The sequence below is a fragment of the Aptenodytes forsteri genome, unplaced genomic scaffold (assembly GCF_000699145.1).
Source record: "Aptenodytes forsteri isolate BGI_AS27 unplaced genomic scaffold, ASM69914v1 Scaffold309, whole genome shotgun sequence".
NCBI classification, from domain to species: Eukaryota; Metazoa; Chordata; class Aves; order Sphenisciformes; family Spheniscidae; genus Aptenodytes; species Aptenodytes forsteri.
In genome coordinates this window covers 2400514-2426796 of record NW_008795857.1, presented here as the reverse complement: position 1 = coordinate 2426796, position 26283 = coordinate 2400514, and the positions used below count along the sequence as shown (strand labels likewise).

Sequence of the window (26283 nt, the reverse complement as noted above, 5' to 3'; positions counted from 1 at the left end):
GGAAATGACCTTGCTGAGTTCCTCCAAGACAGTATTGTTTTACATCTATCAGTTGCAAAGATTAAGTTATTAATACATGTTTAGAGGAGCGTAAGCAATCCTCCCTAGTATGCCTAGGCCGCAACAAGAGAGAGGAAACAAAATACCTAATTTAATGTGAGTTGGTGAATCTGAAGGGCAGAAGAGTCAATGGGGAATCAGGCCTGCCAAACCCTTGCTACATCAGACTATTGAGGTAAACTGCCTCTTGTGTTTTTCTGCTGCCAACACGATTCCTCAGACATCAGCTCCGGTGAGATCATTAGCCTGAACAAGGTATCCCTCTCAGCAGAATTAAGTCGCAGCCTCCAAACATTCAGACATCATGACTCAGGCTTCTTAGAGGCACAAGGTTTATCTTTAAAAGGCCTTAGATTTGTTAAGTATGTGTGTGTCTAATCTGATAAAACTTCAAATGCTGTTTTACCAGTCTTTTGCATAAAAGATCAGGACAGATTAGGAGAGGCCTAATCCTTAGCGTGAAATTCTGACAATGCTGCAGGCAGTGGGAGTTCTGCTAGTGACTTCAATAGACCAGATGCCTCTTTTGCTTTCATCTCGGGAACTCTTGCTACTGGTGAATAAAAGCCTCGTTTGTGAATTACAGGGGAAAAATAGTTCTCTTCCTTTGTACTTGAAGAAATTGGTGACCAAAGGGTCAATCTGAAAGAAATTGTTACCCTATACAAAAAGAGGGGGAAAAAATTGCAGTTTCTCAGCTGTTATTAAAATGAAATTAAATCACTTAAGATGTCATTTCTTAGGTCCTATGGGAGCAGGGTACATTTTGAGTTTAGTACAGACAAGCAAACAAGCAATCCAGGAGATGTTTCTTTGATAAATAAGATTACGCTGTGACTTATTTTTTATACGTCTGTTGGGCTACCTCGCTATGTAATTCGTTGGCCAGCGGGCTGCCTCTCCCATGAAAGCTCTGGTAATTAATGCAAGCTCACCAAAAGCCTTAGATCTTTTCTGTGGTGAAGCTTGGTGCTAATGTGAACATTCATATCCCAAACCAGAGCTTCTCCACTGCTTCTTCAATGCTGCAGAGAAGACAGTAGCAAAGAAACATCTCAATGCAGCAGGATCTTGAGAGAAAGATCTCTAGGTTGAAAAGGGTGGGAGGCCAGAAGCTGGAGATAAGGATCAAGGCGATGTAAATATTAGCTGAGCACCTACATCCGTTCACTAGTGGTAGTATGGGAATTTTCTAAAGGTCTGCATAAGTAAGAGGAAGACATGGCCTTTGGGATAACTGGATGGAGTATCTCAGATACTTACACTTGTCTTTTTAGTTCAGAGGAGCAATCACTGCTACAGGGCACAAGGGCTGTAATGGTTTGATTTTGGCAGTAAATCAGTTTCACAAATTCCTTATGATTTGGAGATGGAAAACCAATGACAGAAAAGAAACAGCTTTTGAAGCTTATGCCAAGGTCTCAAAAGCTTTTTGAGGTATATGGTCTTCCTGTGAGCCACCAGAGCATTAGAGCATCCAAAGGCAAAGCCACATGGGAATGATGTCTGGGATGCAAAGTTAAACATGTTGGCTCTGCCAAAACATGTTCCAAAGATCAGTATCTGTTACTGTAAAGACTGATGCAGTTTCAAAGGAGGATGGGGAATGCAGAATATTTGCACTAGGTGCTGGTAGGATCCGGTGAAGTTCTGGTCACATCTGTCTTAGACACAAATTTGGGTGGCAAGATGATGGGAGGGGTTGGAAAATCCAGTGTTACTGCAAAGTCAGGTGTTGACAGATCAGATAGTTTCAAGGTAAATGCTTGTACTGCAGTTAAGCCACTGTGGATATAAGCAGGACAAAGACATCCTCCCAGGCTGAGCAGAGAAAAAAACAAGTTGATTTAGTGCTGGGGCAGGATCCAATGGCAACTTTGAGTCTCTCTCTCCCTGGCTTAGGGTGATATACCACCACAATGACAGCTTCTGCTAGCAAAGGCCAAAGCGGAAAGCTCCTTGTGAAGATCTTGCTACCTTTGAGGTGTTGAGAGATGTTCAGTTGTTTTTGAGTTTTTGAGGTCAACTTGTGGTTGCAAAAAGCAGAAGCAGAGGAAGAAGGTAGAGGGGAAGTCCATTCTAAGTGTGGAGGCTGAAGACTGATCAAATGGGTTGCAGAAAAGCACACTAGGAGCTGCCTGAGAGAAACTGAGGAATGGAGAGTTTGCACTGCCCTTCCTGTCGTCAGGGCTAAGGAGGATATAGCACCAATGGCACTGCCATGCATGTTTTGGCAAGGCAAAACGTCTGAGCTTGGCACATGGTATGCACATATATCCACAGTAATGTGCACGTCAACAAAGTCTCAAAGAATAATCCAGATTTTCTAATTGCTGTTTTAAGCCATGATTAAAATAAGTTATTTTGATAACTTTGTTTTAAACATATACAACTAAAGAGTACAAATGGCGTCACAAGTTTTGAATTACAGCTGCCATTTGAACATTTCTTCTCTGAGAAAACAACTGTTCTCTGTTGAAGCTATCTGTGCCATTGCTGGAGGTGTCCCTTGCTAGTTGTTATTATTGATGTACAAATTGAGTGAAGAGAACAATTATTTTCTGAAAATTGTTACTCGTATGTAGTTTCATACTTACTTCTGATACATTGAATTTTAAAAATAAAAAAGAATGATAGTGGCTAACAGTAGCTTATTTAGCACTAGCTACCTAACTATTGCAAGCTATTTTATATTAACAGGCTCTTCTGTGGGTCTTTTCATAGTGTATTTTATCAGGAACTGGAATCTATTGGATTTTACAGCTGGGGCTGATATGAAAGGTACCTCCAAACCTTGCAAGACAGGAATAGGTCAGCCTAAGTACTGAAACGGTGGTCTAAATTTTCAGAAGTGTTGGCATACTGACTCCATTTATCCAGTAATCTGTTGCCAAGCTAATGTGTCCACATATCTTCAAGTGAATAAAATGCTTTTTCTACTTTGTCCCAAATGTCTACGTACTGTTGAGCAGCCACTGCATCCCACCCCGAAGTTGGCTTTCCAGCAGGTTTCAGTGTGATGTTTCAAGCCTATACTATGTTCAAGCACTGTGTGATCCTTCAGGATTAAAAGTGCCATCTAAGATTACCTGCCTGCTTTCACATCCATGGTAGCTATTCAAGTCATTTTCTTCGACCACTCTTGCTCCCATTCCCTGAGCTTGCCAACCAGCCGGAGTGCATTACACCTAGAAATGAAGGAAAGAAACACTATGAACAGCAATTGGCAGAGCCACTTCTCATTTTCTAGACTGGCTTGTTCATAAATAACCTGAAATCAGACACCACTTTAAAAAGTGGCAGATTTTTTCCCCTGCAAACATCTGGACAGTGAGGGGAAGGGGTTGCCGTGCCCTATCTCACCAGGACGTTACTGCTAGAGGAGGTGTAGGAAGCTGCTCACTGAGTTTTCACGCAGGTTTGCTCCCCACCCCAAGAGCACGGTCCCACCACTGACTGCATGTAGTCTTTGTGTACCCTCTCCTCCTGTCCGGTGTTTTTGAATAGCTGAAGTGATGGAGCTATTGCTTGGTGTGCTCCTGTATTTCTACAGGATGCCGGTAGAGGGCAAAGATGACTTTAGGCTTGATGTGGGAAATCACACAGGTTGCCCTGCAGAGCAGAAACATTGCTTGAGTTAGCGGGAAATGCAAAAACAAATGGGAGTTTGGGAAAAAGAGGTGTCCCAGGACCGCTTTCTTAGCTCTTTCTCCTGTCTTGTGAGCACAAGTTTCCACGCAACACAGCAAAGCACCGTGAATCATGGTGGTGAGCCCCACGCTGCCGTGAGAGCATTGCGGGACCCAAGGGGCTGTCAGCCTCAGACCCAGAGGAGCCCGTCTGTCCTCAGCGGGACAGATGTGTCCCTGCCTGGCTGAGGTGCTGTTGGTCCCCACCATGCCTAGGAAAGGGACAAACCTGGCTGCTGCATCTGTTGTGAACAGAGTCCGCTCTGTTACGCTGGTCCCTCCTTCACCAGCTTTCTCTCAGTCTTTCCTGAATGGCCTGCTTAACAGGGGCTACAAGGAAAGGTCTTCCATCGGTATCACGTGGGACCTCGTGGCAGCTGAGTATTTCCCATTTCTTTACCAGGAAAGCTTAAATACAAAAGTAAATAAGTTTTTTGGCTCTGGTCCAGGGAAATGTAATCAGTTGTAATATAAACAATCTTTAAAGGCCTCGTAATCCAAATAACCCAAGAAATTAAGACTCAGAAATGCAGATCTTACTTAGATCCTTTTCCTGAGCTGAATAAAACATGATTTACATCAGTAAGTATTTCAGATGGTCTCTAACATACCTTAGTAAAGCTTTTTTTTCTTTTTTCACTGCAATTTCAAATCATATGTTCAGCTGATTTATCAGTTCATTATAATATGCTTCTCTTCTATACAAGCAAATCCTAGGTGTCTGAGAAGATTGTTTATTCCTCTGCTCCAGAAACAGAAATAGCTTAGCATTTTGTAAAATTGTAGGAGTCTGTCTCAGAAGCTGATGTAATACCTTTCACACACACACAAAAAAATCAGGGATAAAATTGGAAGTGAATTGTAAATAAGCTTCTTGTTCTTTTTCCTGAGAAAGCTGTTTTTATAAAACTTCCCATCAGCCAGAGGTTTTGCCAGTTCTCTCACCCACAAAGGGAATGACATTCCTCTGAGATACCAGTTGCTCCTTTTTAGCTGTTGCTGTGCAGAGCATCTGTGCTACTCTGGAAGGCAAAGCCTTTCATGGAATTTCTTACCTCTTTTTCCATCCCTTCTATTAAACAGTGGGGTAAATGAGCAGGGACCTGTTACACAGCAGTGAAAGGCCACCAAATTCAGAATCCAGAGGACTGTAATGAAGAGATGATTTTTGTAACTTTACATGCATGACAACTGATGTACAGTACAACCACTTCATCCAAGTCACAAAAATCCATACACGTGGTTGAAAAGCAATGGAAGGTGAATAAAGAGTGGGAGGAAAAGCTAGGCAAGGAGGACACACTGTTCAAGGAGAAACTGGCTTGAAAAGACAAAAAATCCTTGTTTCTTTTCAAGAAGAAAAACAGATGGAATACACTGGCCTAGGCATAGCAAACTTTGCCTTAATACTATTGTATCCAAACACTCAGCAGTGGAAAGGGAAGCCAGACAATGAACTAGAAGATCCCATACATCATTTTCCAATGGCCTTCACAACTAAGGAAGCTCAGGAAATAGAAATTATATGAAGTCTCCTTGTCTTTTTATTATTTACATGGTTTCATTCTTTTTTATGTTAGTACATTTGAACCATGTTAGGGCAGCCAGTTAATCGCGGTAAGTGGAAGAGAATATTTTGTTGCTAAGATGTGTATGAAGTATTGCATCTGATTTCTAGCAGACACTCAGTATGCCGAGTAACCCTAACTATACAACATAGAAATAATGTTAGGGAGCTATAAAAATAGATCAGACCTCTTAGAAATGGACACAAACCACAGAAATGTAAAGCTGAAAGGGACCTCAAGAGATTACTGAACCCGCCCTTCTGTACTGGGGGCCAGTAAATGTAGCATGACCATCCCTGACAGCTGTTTGCCTAAACTGTTCTCAAATCCTCCAACAGTTTGCAGTCTGTGTCCATCTAGGAGAGTTTATTGCTCTTACGGTTGGAAAGCATTTTGTGGCATCAGGCTCTGTCTTGTTTATTGCAATGTGGACAGATTTCTTTTTTTATTTTCTCCAAGGTCTACAAGAAACAGTTTAGCCCCCGCTCAGTACTCTTCAGCAGCCTTTTACCCATCAGAAAACTTACGTGTACTAGCTGTTTTGTTTTCTTTTCTAGACTGAATAAACCCATTTTTTCAGCCTTTTCTAATGGTTTTCTCAAACGTCATGCTTTCTTAAACATTTTCTTGTTGCTGTGATACAGACTACTCTCAGTTTATCTACAGCTTCCTTAAAATCTGATGATCTGAGCCCATACTAGAGCCCACGCTAGCCCCACTGTCCTAGAGAGTGGAAGAATACCTCCCATCTCTCACATATGCTACTTTTGCTCATACATCCCAGGATAACACTCATCCTTTTGGAAGCCATCACACTTGTTTGGTGGGGGAACTTTTATACCTCCCAGATCCTTATATGCAGTAGTAATTCTGACACTATTCCAGATCTTTTATTTGATTTTAACGATCTTTAAGGTGTTTGGGATGACTTTCTTGAGGTGGGAGGATGGGATTTTAAGAATTTCCTGATATGGGCTTTATACTGACGCATGGTGGTTTTTTTTCTCATGAATTCTGTTTTTAGTTTCTTCCTATTTTGCTGGCCAGAGGCCTCTGCACCCAGGGCAGCTAAAAATTAAAATTAAGATGAGAACAGGAACTAATTATTTCTGCTTGCTAATGAGAACAGAAAATGATCATGAAATTAAACTTCAGAAAGTTGCATATTACACGTAAGAAAAATTAGGCTAGCTGAAAAAAAAAAATCTGCCAAGGGAGGTGGTGGAAACACCACCAGTAGATCTTGCCAAAGCTATGACTAGCTGGCTACTCATTGTCAGCACACAGTTGTGCAGGTTTACTTACTGCAAAGAGTCATAAGTTAGGGAGGAAACAGGTCTGCTCACGCTCTTTGGCCTTCCAAGGCTATAAATAGCACTGAACAGCTGAGGGAACTAAGCTTGCGCGTTAGGATCCTGTGACGGACACCTACCTAGGTTCTGGTCTGATCCTGAGGGAAACAGTACCACTGCCTCCCCTGTGAGTAAATGGGTGAATGAAGAAGCAGCAACAAGACATGAGACACCTCTTAGTTTGGAGCAACAGGGAACAAGGTTATCTCCTCAGTAATTTCAGCTGCCCTTCTGAAGAGTCTTCTCCACAAGAGAAGGTTGCGCACTTCTCATAAAAAAAAAATCTGCCAAGGGAGGTGGTGGAAACACCACCAGTAGATCTTGCCAAAGCTATGACTAGCTGGCTACTCATTGTCAGCACACAGTTGTGCAGGTTTACTTACTGCAAAGAGTCATAAGTTAGGGAGGAAACAGGTCTGCTCACGCTCTTTGGCCTTCCAAGGCTATAAATAGCACTGAACAGCTGAGGGAAAACTAAGCTTGCGTTAGGATCCTGTGACGGACACCTACCTAGGTTCTGGTCTGATCCTGAGGGAAACAGTACCACTGCCTCCCCTGTGAGTAAATGGGTGAATGAAGAAGCAGCAACAAGACATGAGACACCTCTTAGTTTGGAGCAACAGGGAACAAGGTTATCTCCTCAGTAATTTCAGCTGCCCTTCTGAAGAGTCTTCTCCACAAGAGAAGGTTGCGCACTTCTCATGAAGCATATGCACATCAGTTTTTGTTTAAATTTCATATAATGGAGACTTTCAGTATGAAGATGTAGGCTTAGCTCCTTTTAACCCTTGAAGATCACTGTGCTGGTTCAGTGGAAGAGAGGAAACACCTCTCTCTACTGTTTGCTCCTTGTGAGTAGATGCTAATTTTTGCTTCCCCAAACTCCTTTCCCAGTGGGTGGCATATGGCAGCACACGCTCTGCCCTCCTCTCTTGCGGACTCCTGTTAAAGGAACATGCCACATCCCAGAGTCCCAGTGCCCGGGGATACTTGAAGAGAGGGCCTTCAGCTCCAACAAGAGAAACAAGAGAAAGTGTCCTAAAGCTGTTGCATTCACCCAAACTCACGTTCTTACCCTTCCCAGTTCAAATATCAGCCAGACCTAAATATAAGCCAAAGCAAAGATCTGTTTAGCAGGATTTGGTTATGTAGAAGAATCTTCTTCATCCATAGTTAATAAGGCTTCTTATTCCCCCTCGTGTAGAGTACCTACTGTATGCAGATGCTCTGGAGCGAGGGTCACTCCATTGTCCTCCTCCTTCCCAAAGCTCTAGATGATGACTGTCCCCATCTAGCCCTGTTTCTCATTCCCAGGGTTACATTTTTGTGTACAAATACAATTACTTCGATAGTGCTAGCTACCCCTGGTACTTGAAGACGACTTCTCTACCTCAGTTCGTGACTAGCCAGCCAAGAGGTATTCAAACTATGTGAATGCCACCGATAACTCTGCTTGGGGCCAGTGGCACCTGCTATTCATGGTCTGTTCTTCTGTGTCTGTAATCAGCTGATTGTCACTGTCTAAAATGTTCCCTTTACGCTCCCTGGCACCATAATTCACTAGAATTCAACTATGGCACACGGTACCGGCCATATCCATGCTATGAGCTTGTGCTCTCATGCATTGCTAGCTTCCTATAGACTCCCTGATAACACAGATGGCAAATCTCTCGATGGGAGCTTCTGTGCGGATGTGGTGTGAGACCCCATTCCCGCTCCTGCCCTCTCACTGGTGGTCTGGTGCCACTTGCATTCAAGTGTTATGAAAAACACAAACAGTTCCTGACATCGATCTACGATATTTTTAAAGTCACAGTTTTGGCATTTATTGGAATAACTCTAACAGGAACAGTAGCACATATGGATTTCTCTAGTGCTTAAAAAAATTCCACCGTGGGAGTTTTCTGTACCCTAAAGACTCGATATGTAGGCTGTCTAGGTTATATTGGTTGCCATCTGGCTCTCAGTCCCACTCTTTGTTTTCAGTCTCCAGGCCATTACGTCTTTAGTAAATAATCAAACATATTTTGTTCTATTCAATTTCTTTTCTTCTGTTGAATTGTTGATTGGGAGCCAAAGGTTTATTTAAACAGGTGATAACTTTGCTGCTTACTTGGTGCAACTGTAACATAGTTTTAGGTCACATCTACATGACAAATGTAGTCATGTCAAGCAGTCTGAACACACAGCAACAAGCTAAAATGTTTCTAAGGCTTTGGAAGCCTCCTGGAGAGTTCCAGACTACAAGGAGCTAAGCTTTATCCTCCCAGTTCAGGGGCTGCAGCGGTAGGGATAACTGTGGTCATAAAGTGGGATTGGCGAGTGTAGGAGTGGTGGTAAAAGGGAACTGGAGTAGGAGGAAGGGGAGGAGGAATGTGGAGCTAGAAAGGGCGCAACTACAACTCACAGTAGGCACAGCCTCTTTCAAAAACTATTTTGAACTCCAGCCTCGCTAACGAGTCTCTGTGAGTATTTAGATAGGCTTGCCTAGTCCACTTCATGGCCCTGTAGTGAAGCTGTACCTTTGCCCTTACTGAACCACATCCCTGCAAATGTAAATCCACAGCAGATATAAATAGCGTGGCTGAAAATATGCAAAAGTTTGAACTTTTTCACTGAAGGAAGCCATGACCACTCAGCTGGGTGCCTTGGTTGTTCAACCTCTGTCTCCTTTAGCTGAAGCAGTTCAGGCGGGCACTCTTTGAGTGTGAGAAGCCAAATCTATCTTCTGGCTGTCAGCCTGAAACGCCAAGTGGCCGCTGTGTCCTGCCTGCAGGCAGCCGTGATGTTCCTAGGGGGCCACAGGAATTGTAACGGGACAGATGCAACACAGCAGAGGAAGGGGAAAGTTAAGACATCATATAAGCAAGGAGAAAAGTGGTGGGAGCCAGAAGAGACAGACAAAAGGGGTGGAAGCGGTATCCTTCCGTGAAAAAGGAGTTGGGTCATTACTGCGTAGGTCTGAGTAGAATAGTGTTTGAAACCAGTCACTGCTCTCCCCATCCTGAATCTTGTTGTTGTTTTAAAGAATGGTCATTTTACAGTAAATAAACTGTGATAACCCCAAAGCCTTTTCCTCCCTCTCTGCGCCAGAGGAAGCTAAGTTTATCCCAAGCATTTCCAAAACCACATAGCATTTGAAGGCACAGTAATATATGGGGTCAGAAACTTTTAAATAAAAGCCAGTTGGAGCTTCAAGCCATTTCCACCTTATTTTTTATTTTTATTGCATTCTCTGAAAGAAAAAGTCTGTCTCAAGCCTACACATTTTAACAGGCTGCCAGTTCTTTCCTGCAGATTTTGCAGCTTTCAGCTATTATGCCCCAATAAGATTAATCTTTTCAGCTGCTGATAAACATCATAGAATTAAACTCCCTCAGAAAATCAATATCACTTGGCCAGATAGTAACTTCAGAAAACTGCTTGAAATTATTTGCCAGAAAACTTATTTCCTAGTGTTTTAGAGCAAATCTCCCCACAAATAAGATTCCTCAGCTACTATAGTTTTGTGTCTCTGATTTCTTCCTGTACTTGATACAAATTGTGTCTCTTGCCCTAAAAAACCCCTGTTCTCAGTTCAACACCACATCCCTTTAACTTTGCTTGAGTGACGTGCTGGGGTTATCAGAGTGGAGGCTAAATGTCAGGCTCTCTCCTCAGTTGAAGCAGCTGTAAAGGTTGGAGAACTTGCACCACAGAACTACGGAGAACTTGGAGGCTAAAGTTTAAAAATAGGCATTCACTTTACCTTCTTGCCTTCATCTGATCCCTATCGTACATCTTGGAGTCTAGTCTGATATTTTAGATAAATTTAAAGAGCTCCACTTTCTGAAGAAACGTAGCACAGAAGAAAATCTTAAACCCTGGGCCTTCTTCCTTATATGAAAGCAAGCCCCCCGTGCAAGCCTTTCTCACTTTGAGTTAAGCCACCAATTTTCTATCATTTATTAAAAAGTGACAGCCACAAAACCAGCCAAAGAGGGCAGCGTCCCCCTCAGATGTCCAAGGCATGTTGCTTACTCCTGCTTTTGTATTCATTTCCCATTCTAATCAGCGATTAAAAAGCAGACCAATTAGCTTACTATTTTTCCTTCCTTTCCAGCCGTGCCAGAGATGGAATTGGCAAAAGTCCCAGGCTGAGAGGAATAGAAAATGTCAAAAGAAGTTGTCTGCGTCTCAAGTTTTGATTTGTTCTTTACTTTTCGCTAACTGCCAACGTACAACCGATAAGCAGCAAATATGAAGGTTGCCAGGGAAGGACAAAACAGCTTTATGAATAAACACTTATCCTTTAGCTTCAGAAGCTTGTGACTTCTATTTCAACATGAACATGGATTTATTTCACATTCGCATGCACATATTTTGCTGTTCTGCCCAGCAACCAGGAGTATGTAGGAACGAGTGCTCCTCTGCACCCAGTTTATTTTGATCAGTACGGGTAGGGCCCAACCCACAAATAAGCACACGAAAGGATTTTTGTCTCTGATCTTAGCGGCATTAGGAATTATGATACTTCCTTATACACCCAGAAACTTAACTAGATAAACAAAAATGTGATCAACAAGCGCGCAAAGCCGTAAGTCCACAGAACAGCGCAAAGCTGTTGACAGGCCTTCAACAGGATTTTTGTTCTCGGTGTGGGACTATGGTCATTCGTACAGAGTGTATTCATTCCCCTTGTGATTAAAAGGCATATCATGGTGCCACACACTACTTTTATATTCAAATAAAAGTGTGTCAAAGTATTTGTTTTTTTCCTGAGTAAATAATGCATAGTTCTAATTTGAAAACACAAGTACTTTTGTTTGGCATACTTAGGAAAGTATCCAAAAGAATTTTATTAAAGGTTAGACGTTCTGTGAAATTTCCCATGCTATGGGAAAAATGTTAACTTCTATTCCAGATATTTTGTGTTTTAACCTCCTCACCCCCATTTCAGAATTCATATTTTCAGGTTTTTTGTTCTGCTTTCTCTGTCATTCACAGCCCCACCCCAGGAAGGAGAAAAGGGGGGCAGGGTGCATTTTCCACAACTTCCTCCATGTAGAAAACAATATAACCATCAAAATATGAAGAGTGAGTTGTCACCATCTCTCTTCGACTCTTTCCTATGAGCAGCAAGGAGCGACAACAGGGAGGCAACTTCTGACACCCCATAAAAAAATAGTCTAAAAGTAGAAAACTAAAACTCTTATTCACAGTTGTTTCAGTTCAAATTGTAAAATCCAAAGGGATTATTAAAATATTTCCATCAGAATATTTATCATATGTCAATATATTTCTCATACATATATATATGTTTTTTAACCAGAAGGAGTTCTGGCTACGGGCTGTACTTGGAAGCTTGGCCGTCAGAGGAAGCCCTCCTAACTGGAGTGTGCTACCTGGCTTTCAGGAAGCCTCTGTGCAGGACAATGCCTCCAGCAGCCCAGTCCACCTCAACTCTCCCTTTCCAGATAAGCCCTTCTGATGTGAAATAGCAAATTTCCTTGGTCAGTGAGCTGAATCTTCGTGGGTGTTTCGTTTTGGACCTCTGTGCTCCTATCAGTCACGGTACCACTCCAGTCCCACTGGACTACACAGGGGACTTGGACTGCGTAGTCCAAGATAACCACTGCTTGAATTTGTTTTCATCCCAAGACACAACACACCTGCTTGGACACCTGTTTCCACAAAACATCACCCACCAAAAAAACCCCCACCCCTTATAAGCCTAGTTTTCTTGGGAGCCGGGACAGTAATCAAGGCAGTAAAGGTGCACCCCTTTTCCCCAAGACTTTGCCCGTGTGCCGTAAGTCAGCAGGAGTCGCATTAGCTGCATTGCGGAAGAAGGTATCTGCCAACATGCAAGTGAAAAGCAATCCTTTAGCAAGCCCTTCAAGTATCCCAGGCCACGCGAGACCTGTAGGTGAGGAACACGTTTGAGTGGAGAGCTAAGGGCCTGCCTGGGACAGGCAATACCACGGGTTCGCTCTCAGGGAGACGCATGGCCCCTGGCAGGGCTAGGTTTGCTCCCACCCACCCATCGCTCCCCCTTGTTCCTGGGGCATGGAGTCGAAATATAGCCGCAGCCCACAGTCATGCTGTGAAGCCAGGCAGGGTACATGGAGGAGGCCCAGTCTGCATGCAGGTCAGGGGAGTTCTCCGTGGGCTTTCTGGAACAAAAAGAAGCCAAAATCTAATGGGTGCTGTGCTCAGCCCAACCTTTTATTCCTAGATATTACACTATTAGTTATCTTACCACGGGGAGGTTGAGGCTAAAAAAAGGTTTAAAAACAAAAACACAACAAAAACCACACAACCCTTGCTGAAAGGCACAAGGTGCAAGTCATGAATTTAAAAAGAAAACTCTTCCTGCTCAAACTATAGGGCAAAAGACTTCCCCCACCTCTCCGCAGGTCCTTGCATAAGAGTTGAAAGAGATATTTTATGGGTTCTTCAGGACTTAAGTCCAGCTACAGGAAATTGCTCTGAAGGGAGTGAAGTAGCATTTTCCTGTGTAAAACTGTCCTGAACAGCAACTGTCTGCCTGCTATGTCACCGTCTTCATCTCCCAGAATTAAAGGTCCGAGTTCTCAGTTTCCATGAACTGGTATCATGTTGCACCACGCATTGTAAAGACCTATGATAAGCGTTCAGTGAAAAGATTTCATTTTTTTTTAAGTGTGGTCTGCGATTTTATCTATTAAGCTATTGTGTTCAGAGGAACCTGCAGCCAGGCATGGACCACAAGAACAGGCGCTTAAGAGATACAGGTTTATCCTGTTTTCCTACTTCTTGCTACCCTACTCCCTATAAATTACTAACACTACTAAAATACCAAAGGCAGAAGGTGAACAATAGTCTGTGGGCTCCAACCTGCTGGGAGCCAACAGAAATGTTATCAGGTGCTTACCAGACTCGATGTTATGTCCTGCCCTCAGCTCCACGAGGGGACCCCACCTCCCTCTTTGGCCGTTTTTGGCATCAGTCACCCGCCAGACACACCTCTTCCTCCTCCACTACTGCTCTGTTATAGGGCTGGAGGAAAATGTAGAGATTGGCTACCCTTACTCAAATCGCGATAGCATCCACCCTTCCCCTCCTGTGCCTATGCATCTCCCCAGTTTCCTAGCTCACACCTCAGCAATTTCATTTGGTTGTCCAAAAGCCAAGGTTCAGTCTCTTCGCCCTCAGGCTGAGGTTGTCCCAGTTTCTGCAAATGACTCCGTCTCTATCATGGGTATCACCGAGTCACATTTTCCTACCCATTAAGGTAGGCAGTTATCTATTTTCCAAGGTGTTTTAAGGAGACTGCTGGAGTTGAAGGGCTGCAAATACTTCCAGACTGCAAAATGGTGAGCACTGCTGCGAGAAATCTTGTGAAAATTTATGAACAGCTATTCAGATATTTTAATAGCTCTGGCATAAGATTCAGATAGCAGTCATAAACGCCCATTTTATTTTATTGTAGTACTGATCAATTCTAACACTTCCTGTCTCAGTGCATCTTCTTTAAAAACAGCCCCCTGAAAAAACACAGCCCCTGGAATAAACTTTTGTTTATCTTTCAACAGCTGTCTAAAATCCTCATTGAATAACACTTTGCTATGCTGTATCTAATTGAAGACCAGATGCCGTTGAACTTAAGTCATCAATACTCCATACAAGTACAGGCATCTGCTTGCATAAAAAAAAGAAAAACTTGCTTTATCGGCTCCTTACCTTCGAGCTCTTTGGAGCAGGACCAGTCTCATCTGCGAGGTGCATTACAAGTGTAGGGAGTTGTAAAAAGAAACCTCATTTCTTGATTGCCATTTTCCTCGTGACAGAGAGGATAAGTTGTAAAATTTTTATTGCAAAATATTAAAATAAATTACATTTTACAAAGACTTAGCAAATATTTACATACAGTGTGATTCCAGTGACAATCAGCAACAAAGAACAGACAGACAGGCATATTATGGAGTGATAAGAGTCAGAACTGTACAAACTTCAAAAGCCGTATGAAAGACAAGCTAATTTTTTAAAAGGTAAATCCATCACAAATGGAATGAATCCCATGAGGCACAAAAATTACGAGTCTACAACAGTTCTTGGGGTGTTTTGCTTAGGTCAACAAACTTATATATTGCTTTTGGTCTCTTCATCAGTGACGCTTGTCTGCCTCTACACATACTCTTCCAGATCAACTGGAGGGAAAAAAAACCTCAACATATACAATTGTGTCACCATGGATATGTTATCAGTCTATGGTTTTATTTATGCATGTTTTGTGACATCCATTGCCAGCAACAGATTCACAAATCAGAAAAATTTAACACACCGCTTTTTGTATTTCCTCAGTGATTTCGTCGTACCAGTGTATCAGATGTGTTAAGACTGCCTGCTGTGAGATAAGTATCTGAAAATGATGCCCTTCTGGTAAAAATCGGCTTCAATAGCACAAGACAAAACCAAGAAGTGTCACAATGATGTCATGAAGGGTGGGGTCATATAGTCTATAGCACTTTAAAAGGGCTTTTGTAGGACAGACTTTTCTTGTCACATTTCAGGATTTTTCAATTTTTTTAAAAATTTTTTTAAAGTATTGGCTCATCTTGGCAAAATTAGTAAGTAGTTTAGTATTGTGAAAGTGGACCCATGCTTCACATGATGTGACTGGAAACACAATCTAGTTGTAGGCAATAGCTAGAAAGAAGAGTTTCCACTTTCATTCCATCCCTTCCTTATATGTGCTTTTAAGCTTTTTTTCCCCTCCCCTCCTTTTTTAAAAATCCCCTTTCCTCTCTTTCCAGGAAGAGATCTGTCTCACCTATAAAACTAATTCCATAGCATTAAGAGAGCTGTTAACATTATTGGTTAGCCAAATGGAGTCTTACATGGCATCCAAAGAAAATGTTTCCAGATTGACCAGATAATTGAAATAACTACAAGACCTTACCAAGCAGCACTGGGAAATTCACTCAGAGGCACTTTTGGGGCTGAATAGCTCAAAATCCAGCCTGGACACCCCTCTAACTAACTACTGGTAAATCTGAAGGCAGAAAGACAATTTAGATCCCCCAGGCAGCTGCTTTTCTCAAGACACGGAAGACAGGCAGGCAAAAAGCTGTCTTGCTTAGCACTTCGGCAGTTCTGAGGTGGCACCATAATTTTAAAAACCCTGGGAAATGGTTCAACTTTTTGGAGAGAGCCAGTATGAAAGCTACATGCCAACTAAACCCCTCCAAAACACTAAAAACAAGTAGGGCTTAACGAGACCAATTGTGTTGGCCCCTGTGTAAAGAGGAATTTTTTCCCAGTGTTAGGATTACATTAAGGCACATGGTGGGATGTCTTGAGAACAGTTTTGTGAGGTGTGATCATGTTTCCCAAAAAAGCGGGAATATTGTACTTTGTTTTAATAAATTTAATCTATTACTTTAAATCCCATGATAGTTCTTATGCAGACTTATAGTCTATGCTGACTACACTGGGAAAGGCCAGAGAGCCACATCTAACTTGATAATATGAAACAGATCCCATCCATTCCCAGCTCTGGCGTACAAGTGCACTTCGCTACGGAGAACAGAGTCTGGGTTCCAGTGTGCAACATCCCCTCCCAATCAAAGCAGCCCAGCCAAGTGTCTGGGTTGTATTATTTCTGTATTAAAGAGAAATTTATCTTTTTTTTTAAATGAAGATTGGACTATGCTTTTCCATTTCATGCACTTTCAGCAAGCCTCTTCTCTCCTCACTGTCCTGTAGCTTTCTAACTGTCACTAAAACTTTGATCTTTGCATCAATAATGGAAGACAAGTTGGAGGACAACAAAAGCTATATGGAGTGCTTTCTCATTTTCTTTTAAGCTAATGTGCACTTTTTCAAACAAAAAAATAAAAGAGAAGGCTAGACTTGCTACACAAGCATCCTGTGTATCATGCATGTAGTCTTACCTACCATTTCTTACAGTTACAAGGTATAGCTGTCAACCACAACCCTTCAGATACACAGAAATACTTGAAGGGCTTGGAGTCATTTTAAAACGATGAGGGTGGGGGTGTCTATTAGAAGTAAATCAGAACCTTCTCGATAGGGCCTCTCCCTCTTTCCTGACAGATAGAAGACAAATTCATCCAGCCACCCCTGCTCCAAATAGCAGTAATATAATAAAATATGATTTCAAATTAGAATCTCTCTTCAGCGATACTATCATACAATACAGATTAACTACCAAATCCAATGATGTCGATTCCACATTTTTGCCAGTAAAACAGAGTTGGCCCTGGTCTTGTGTTCACACTCTATTTGAAAAAATGTCATATACGTGGAAAATTCTGAAAAGAAATGAGCAAAGACAGTCCCTTGTTTCACAGTAGATGACTTCAAAACTTCCCATCAACAGGCTATCCAACCAGAGTGCCAGTTTCCCATATGTCCTCCTTCTGTGGAAGAGGCCAGCAATTGAAGCTGCAGCCAATATTTGCAGTTATTAGAAATATCTAGTAATTCAAGATTAGCATTGCAAGATTCCATAAGCTCTTCTTACAGAGCTAGTGAGTCTGCCAGCATTACACCGAAAACGAGAATGAGACAACTTTTAACTGTTCACTGAACTTTGGAAACTTTTGGACATACTGGAATGACTTAAATACTGTAAAATTAAACAGAACAACAGAACTTGACATGTTAAGGTTCAAAGGTCTTGGCTATTTTCTGTTCCAAGTATATTGGATACAACTGAAGTCAGTACCTTTTGCCAACATGTAATCAAGAGCCTCATTTGAAAGAGTTGTCAGGGTTAACGCATAGATATGGAAAAAGAAAGAAAGAAAAATAAAACCATGATATAATTTTCTTTGTAACCAAAACAATTTGGGCATAAACGTTATGAAGAGACATACTTCCTTCTCAATGAGAAGCGCATCTCCAAGCCAAAAGATAATACTTTCAGGAGCTTAGAGCCAAAGTTCCTTTTAAGAAGTGCCTTATGGCCTTAAGTCACTTGATCACATCTCAGTTTGCCCAAGATTTGCCATTGCCCAGCCTTCTTCAAAATGGGATAGAATAACCATTGTATATGCACATAGGTCATACTTTAAAACAAAACAAATAAGCAAAGTGTAATCAACTGTTTAAAAAAATCATCTCTCATTCAAGTCTAGTCTGAAGTACCAAGGCAGGGAGGAACATCAAATAACAATACTGACTAACACGCTGCACAGATCAGCAGCAGTGCTTACAGGTCCCTTCTGACAGGCATCAGGAAAATATCTGTGCCTCCCAAGGTGATTTTTTCCTCAGAAGAGCAGTGTCAATAAAACTTCACCTGTACATACATACTGTATAAGGTTCATTCAAGTATTTCCTCTGGGAAATGGACAGTGGAAGGACACTTTCAACACTAAAAAAAGTTCATTGCATCCTGCTTGTGCTCATACATGCTTTGATCAATAGGTCTTCCAGTCACTTTACTCTTTAACAGTTCTGGGGCTGACGTGCAGTTTAGCAGCGCAGTTGGTAAGCTTCATCCCAGATGATTCTTCCTTGTTAGAGGGCTCCTTCTCAATCCATTCCTTTGGAATTTTTTTTTTTTTTTTAATTTTTTTTTATTAAATTATCATTCACTATAATTTGACAAGCACTGACATATTCTAGACAGATGTTTCAGATGCTTCCTCCTCAGTCTGCCAGCGCACCTCAGCTCAGATCTGTGTGTCCCGGTATTCCATCTAAAGTTTCTCATTAAGAACAACTACTGGTTGCACCATTTTTTTGTGGTAACAACTTGACAATAGGCAACTTAAAAAAAGCAAACCCCTTGCTTTCATTTGTGATCAAAGCAGGATTCAAATCCAGGTTTTCAGAGGTGAAAGGCTAATGGAGTAACCGAACACATTTGATGCCCAAAACAGTCTCTTTGCAACAGTATAGTTACACTCCCAAACTAATTCCTCAATGAAATGCATAAATGCAGAGCAGGTCCAGTGTATTAACTAGTCTCTTCTCTTCTACTTTGTTCAAGAACCACGAAATCCCAAGAAGGAGCAGAATTCCAAATTCAACTGTTATTTTACAAGTTTTTCAGATAAGCAAAGCTGATGGGCTCAGAAACCAACTTAGGATGGGAAAATGACACTGGAGTTTATTAGTTTGGGACTTGCTTTTGTTCTCAAAGAGACAGGAGAAGCTGCAAAAACATGCTTTTCTCCTTGCTCTGTTAATTTGTTCAATATGCACTGACCACTTTCAGAAAACCATTGTCAAACATGCTTCACGTTGCAGCCTTCACATTGCTTACTGTATTATATTCATTCATCAGTTGTTCATAAGGCACAGAAAGTTCTAGCTCGTTATTGGTAAAGGTAGATTCATCAGAGGATGGGAATTTTACCAGTTTTTTTGCAGTTTCAGATTCCTCTGCGAGATTATCATCCATGGAGGATTTTGACGTTTCCTCATCATCTGAGATATCTTCCTCTTCATCATCATCTTCATTTACAAATGTTATATTGGCATTCTCAAATATTAAGGGTCGATAGTCTCTGGAATCCCACACTTCGCCTTCTTCTTCACTAATCCTGTCTAGCTGGTTTACAAACATGGTTCCTTCTAGAGGGCTGTCTCCAATACGTTTATCATGCAGGGGTCTCAGTACATGACCATTTTGAATGTCCAGAGAAGCCTCATCATACTCAAATGACTCTGTCTTTGTGTAAGTCACCTGGGCATCTATACTGGCATTCTGCATATTTTGTTTGGCATTTTCTACTTTAATCATTTTGTCATTGTTTGTCTTCAGGGCCTTCTTCCCAATTTGCTTAATAAGATCATTGTAGGTCTCTTCTTTCTTTGAAAGGAAGCTGAAGATGTTGACATCCTTTGAGGTACCCATTTGAAGGGGTTTTTTAGACCGAGGATGGTTGTCAAATGACTCTTTTCTTTTTTTCCTCCGTTTCTTGATTGCTTTGTGGACTTCCACAAACATACTGACCTTCCAGTTAACAAAGAGTGAAAGCCAAGCTAGTCCCAGATAGATCCATAACTCCACAAAATATCTGTAAAGGGCATGATAGTTTGCATCTGGATTTACACCTACAAAGAATTAAAAACAAGAACATTACTGAAAGAGGACTCGCAGCTGATAAACCTTTGAAGTTATGACCCTGAGAACTACTCCCTTCCACACTAACAGAGCCTAATTGTTTGAGCACTGCCCTGAGAGGTGGTAAGTGGGGATCTGAAACCCTTCTGACAGAAAAAGTTGATCCCAGGTCTTCCACTTCTTGGCTGCATGTATTCTGACCCACTGGACTACAACATAAAATAGAAGCGTATTTACCCTCTCCTTGTAAGCTATAAAAGTGAACTTTTTTCCTCTTTGAAAATCATAAGCCTTCTCCCTGCCAGAGGTATGGATATAGGTACCTTCCTTGAGAAAAGGATTCAGAATTCCACTTACAAGGACCATCTCCAAAGCCCTGAACAAGGCAGTGGATTTTAGAGAAAGACAGGATTTAGGAAAGAGACACCAGTATGCTTAGCATTTCCTGTTGACTAGTTCTAGACAGCTGCACAGAGCGTGCTGCCCAGTACTTATGCGCCCTGCTTAGTATACTAGATCCCATTCAAAGGTCCTTAACTATCATGGTGGATACGATAGCTCCTTGCCTGAAATAGGGACCTGGGGCACCTGAAAGAGTTACAAACTCCAGAACTTGGCTCCAGACTTAGTCCAATAAAAGCCTTGGGTATCTAAACCAAGATTGAAGAGCAAGATCTAGTCCATTGGATCAGCTTTTACTGAATCTTCTATTCAGCGAAACGTTTTGGAAAAGCTTAGAAATCACCTTTTCAAATTAGAGTTTGAAAATTGAATTGCCACACTATGCATGTAGTAAAATATTACATAACATACAATTACTGACCAGCAACAAAATCTCCAAATCCTATGGTGGTGATAGTGATGAATGAGAAATAGAGGCCTTCAATGTAATCCCATCCTTCAGTCACCATAAAGACAAAGGGAGGAATAACCAGATGGACCAAAACACCCCAAACAATGAAAATAGCTGTGCATGTAATTTGTGCTTTCCTCTGTAAAGAAAGAAGAAACAAAAGTCAGGGAAAGATCTCCAAATTTTCTTTTCTCATCCATGGCACCAAGCATCACCTGACAGCATCAGACATTTCAGAGTTTTGTGCTAACAGTTTATCAGCCATAACTAAAAGTCACTGACTGAAGTAAACACACAACTTTTTTTTTCCTTATGCAGAACTCACTATTCTTACAACTATTTGCTCAAACAGGATTATTTCCACAGTTTTCTTTCACACTCTTGAAAAGTTTAAGGAGTTCCTGATATTTTATAAACAGGCATGGGATACAGACATAGCACTCCAGTCTAAAAAGCAGTCAGTACCTCTGACTTTCCTTTTATTCATTTGAGTATAGAGGATCAGAAATGTTTAAGATGTTTCTCTCCTATTTATGCCTCCTACCCTTTGCCACTCATGTAACCTCTGCACAAAGCTGCACACACACATGCATTTCACCATCATTTTCTGTACCTTCTTCTCAGGTGCTGAACCAAGAAATTTCTTGCTCTGTTTCTGAAACCAGGACCTAAACCAGTCCCGCTGTCCTCCAGGCACTATGGCCCTGCATTGCCTCCCATCTCTGTGCAGAGTTAGAAGTGAGATGGAACTCACTTGGGGGAAAAAAAACAAAACAACAAAAAACCCCCCCAAAAACAAACAAACCACCACTCAGAAAACAACGAAAAGCCACAAACAAAAAACCACAAGCCAGTAACTCAGAACAAAACCTTATTTTCCAGTTGGTTCACTGAAGAGCAGGAAGTGCTCATGCTAGCATAGAAGCAGGTGGGAACAAAGCAGAACAGCTTATTTCTGTGCCAGAGGAGCTTGCATGGAATGTCTGTGAAATGAAGCCTCACCTACATTTGTCCTACAGTCTTCTAATGTAAGGAGATGCATATGTCTCCATAGAAGCTGCAAGATCTATATTTAGTATCAAAGGTTTCTACAAGACCTCGTTTTGCTAAAACTTCTTGCAGAACTAACATATCAGACTCAACCCCCCTTTCAGTTATTTCTGTGCAACACCATTGGGGAAAATTCGTATTTGTGCAAGTGTTCGTTTACTACCAAGATTAGCAGGTAAGTTAAGAAGCGTAAGCTTAATTCACGCATCAAAAATACACAGCGCGGGGGTAAACAAGAGAGGGCCTTACCAGGCTTACTCCTCTTTTCGTCAGAAACTGGCCCAGCCTCTTGGCACGTCCTCCAAAGAACTTCCCCAGAGCACTGATCCACGTCAAGCAGAGAGGAACTCCAAAGAGCCCATAAAATATGCAGAAGAGACGCCCAGAGGGTGTCTTTGGAGAAACATTTCCGTAACCTAAAAGAGATAAGTATGCACACGGTCTGTTCTTGTTGCAGAGAATTCAAGGCAATTCTACCTATGCACAAAACAACACTGCGTGGGCTTCTGCTGTATCAGATGCTCCTTACTTCACCATTTATAAGAGCTTTAGTCTACTCCAGCTGCTGATCTTCTGAATCTGGATACCTTCCAATTTTACTCTAGCAAACGTGTATTCCATTAATGCAGGCTGAGAGGACTACTGCATTTTAAGCGTTTCCTGGATTTTGTGCATCTTTTTCTTGACAAGTTGAGAGAAATATGAAATAAAGCTCATCTCAAAACTTCTAATATGATTCCCCAACCTTAAGCAGCACTGTTAAAGGCTTGATTGAATCAATTTTACAGAATAAAAGCTCAAAATTCATCCTGAAGCTAGCTTCCATGTGAAAGATCCTCTTTCCAGGGTAAGAGTTTGCGAGTTAAGTGCAAGGTGAGTTGTGACATAGCAAAGTACTTCAACTGCATTTAGTTCTTTGCTGGTCACAGAACCTAACAGGGCATTACAAACTCAGGCTCTTAAATCAGCAGCCTATTTTCTGAACTTCTGCCAGAGCTTTCTTATTTAGGTGTGTTCCTGACTTCAACTTTTTGTCATAAGTTATATTATAAGCTGGGTATTGTGCGTTTCAAATAATAAAAGAAAACCACAGTATTGCATATGGTTTAACAGTAAAACTTCCGTTTCTGTATACCTCCAGCCTTCTCTGGTTATTTTGCATTCCTGTTTTTTTTTGCATTGTAGGTGTAAGCAAGGGTGTAGCAACACCATGTAGCAAAGACTCTTCTGTAAAAACAGAAGGCAGATGATGTTGAGCTCTGAAAATTTGTATATCAAAGGAGGAAGAAGTCTTTCAATGCAGAGGGTTTACAAGCACAAATCAGTAGTGAGATTTGGAAGACAGCACTTGCTCTACTTTGCCTTCTTTAAGAGAGAGATAAAAAGTCTAGATTGTTCTGCAAGCCAAGAACACTGATAAATCAGTAGCTTAAGAGGATGCATGCGAGTAACAAGTCAGCTATATAAAAACCTCATATGCACATGCTTTAAGTATTAGTTTAATGGAATGTTTTGTAATGCTTTTGTTTTGGGATTTTATGATTTGGAAATGTAAGTGCACGAATTAATGGAACTTGAATGACACCAGTCATCCCCAACAGCACCTTGAATCCGTTACTTATTGGAAAGACACATGTTTCTCTTCTGTATACCCATGGAGAGAGTGCCAAAATCCTGGTTTTTTCCTCTATGACCCCACAGGTGAACATGTGCTGTAGCAACTCCAGCCATTGGGACTTTATTCAGTGGCTAGCCTGACACACAAATGGAAGAATACAAACATACTAGAGCATACAGAAAACCACAGTTAGGAAAGTTGATATAATAAATACTTACCGATTGTAGTGATCACAGTAGCAGCAAAGATCACAGCGTTAGGCCAATTCCAGTTGTTGAAAGTATTGTTCCCAGTGATGGCAACCCCCTGTCCAGCAGCATTTGACACAACCTGTAAGAAAACAGTTTACAGTCATTCTTGGAAGATCCTGGCAGAAAAAGAAATGCATCTGTCCCTCTCAGGTTTCCCACCTTTGTTCATACTTTCAAAATAATCACTCAAGTTTTTGTAAAGGCTAGCCTAGTATATTTGCTAACAATAATTTTATGAAATATTAAAAACTTGCTTCACCTAAGAAAAAGTAGTGCAGGTGCTCTGACATTTAAATTGGGGGTTTTAATTACATAAGCTTTTACTTGATTTACCAGTTTAACCCAAATGGCTCTCTTTCAGAGACCAAACACACTCCTCCAGACTGAACTAACATTTAACCTCCAGCGCAGTTCTTGAATTTGGTTTAATATTAGGGACATCTTCAGAACTACTATCCATTTCAAAACACTGCTACATGCCTCAGCTTGATTTGGGTATGAGCAGGACGTCATAGAATCCTTGGCAAAGCTAGTGCGATTAACGTTACTTCACCTGCTGTCCCTGGCAAAGTCAAACCATCTACAAGCCAACGTAAAACTGTACTTTCCAGCAAAGACAGACAAATCAAAACTTTTCCAAAGTATTTCATACAACAGCACTCTAATCATTGTCCTTGAATCAGGCCCCTTTCTTATCCCATCTTTGAATCTAATATGCCATGATGAATGCAAAGCACTCGTTTACAATGTTTTAGGGAAGCAAGTGTAGTTGTTGGCACTTCCACAGATTCAGCACGCCAATTTTTTAACATCTGTTCAGGTCTTCAGGTGCTCAAGAATTATTAACCATCTTCACCTTTTGTAGGAAGGGACTTGGAAGACCAAGCCTCCCCCGCCTTTCCAAAACTAGACTGTAGAAAATGCATTGTGACTATTTAGTGCAGAAAGTCAAAGTTTCAGATCAAAATCATGTATCTTGCCGATTCTGACATGTATTTCTACCTCCCTGAAGTAAAAGAGAATAATGATTTAACGTATTCTCTCCTAGAGATCCCTAGTTACTTAAATCTTTGCTCTGTCACGTCATGCTGCAGTTAAAGCCTTCTCAGGTTACTCTGTTTTTTTCCCCTTCAGTGTAAACCAAGGTTATCTGAACAAAACTCTAAGGCTACATCCACATACAGGAGAGGTGAAGGTATCTCCAAAAGTTGATTTGTAACATTATCCTACTTTCTGTGTTTCTCCCTCAGTAAGTGTTGAACACAGAAAAATATCTTGAGCTAAATACCTAAAATTGGAGGCAATATACCTTTTTTTCCATAAACTTGACAGGTGAGGTTTATCTTAAACTGTTAAGAACTTACAGAGGTACCTACAACCAACTCTTCCTTCCCTTGCCACCCCTTCCTTCCTTCCTACTTGATTAAGATCTGATCTTGGACCCAGCAGAGACTCAACACAAAGTTCAATCGCTACTGAAAACATACACAAGTTAATACAGGTTTTAATTATTCTTGAGACTTATTACATATCACCACCCTCCTACTGTAATAAAAATGCCCTCAAAGTGAATGTATTGTGCCTATACAAGATGCAAACAATTTAATTAAAAATGCACTTTCAACACACAAGCTATTACAGAAGATAAAAGGATAGGCATTGAAAGTGAATGAAGGTACAGAACTAGATTTTTCTCCTGGTAAACTCAATGTGTGTGCAAAACTGCAGGCAGTGTCTTTCCATAGCCTACAGGCTCTGGATAGAAAAGGATATAGAGAGAGTTCTCACCAAGGCAGTCATCTGTCATAAGAAAGTAATGTTGAAATCAGAAGTAGCCCTAAAATGGGCAGGTTGAGAGCAGGCAAGTAAACACACAATGAATGCCACCCCCTTCCAAAAAAAAAAAAATATTTGAGGCAGCTACAATGGATCACAAGAGTTCATCTGAGTAGAGACCAAAGTAACTTCATTCATTTCTGCTATGGTCTGCAGATGAACTTCCTAAAAGTCCCAAAGGACATCCAAAGTACCCGATAGATACAATCTGTGACCTATTATCCCTGAAAAAGATGCTGTGACTTCTGCTGCTGCCCAGCAACAGTGCACTAAATGTTATATCAAATACCAGTTCTTCAGTCATTTTCCATGCTATAAGTGCACTTGGAATTTCTTTTTTTAATTGTTATTTCCTCACAGAGCAACTGATCTCATAGAGGTGCACTGAAGTATCTGTTTCCATTGTCACTGGGCCGTGATCTCATTGCATTACTCCACCTTCAGTCTGAGCTAATGAGGTCAGTTTCTCAGTAAGTACAGTTACTTTAAGATCCGCAAGCGTTTGAGTTCTGGAGGTGTGAAGGGGGCCCAGACCCAAGGGGAAGAAGCTGCTGGACTGAGTAGCACACAGCTGCCCTTCACACTCAGGCAGTTAACATTTTGGGGGAAAGATGGCCAGCTCTCTGAGTTATATAAACACTTTACATAGAGCACTACACATACTCTCCAGCCAAAGCTGCCACTCTCTTCCTGTCCTTATTTGCCCAGAGCTATCTGCTATTAGCGCACAATTATCTACAATCTATAGTCTAGTCTTTTAAGTTACTTTATGCCTACAATAAGCCTGAAATGTGCATTGCTGCAACCCAGCTGCAGGAACAAAGTTGGTCACAAACATGCTTAGATAGCTTTGGTGCAGTGGGAAATACATAGCTGCTTTCCAAGCAGCATAACTCTTGCCCATACTGAAATAATTAAATATTTTGGCTTCAACAAACAA

At 41.3% G+C, this 26283-nt stretch overlaps 1 protein-coding gene across 1 annotated transcript; it reads right to left on the bottom strand.

The window, feature by feature from the left end:
- Positions 1 to 18766: 18766 nt before the first annotated feature.
- On the bottom strand, positions 18767 to 23592 carry KCNK5 (potassium two pore domain channel subfamily K member 5; the record flags this gene model as incomplete). The annotated part of the gene is made up of 4 exons (XM_009283805.2): positions 18767 to 19725; positions 20559 to 20727; positions 21888 to 22054; positions 23475 to 23592. Coding segments are annotated over 4 exons (1275 nt in total), but the record flags the coding sequence as incomplete, so codon positions are not given.
- Positions 23593 to 26283: the final 2691 nt, after the last annotated feature.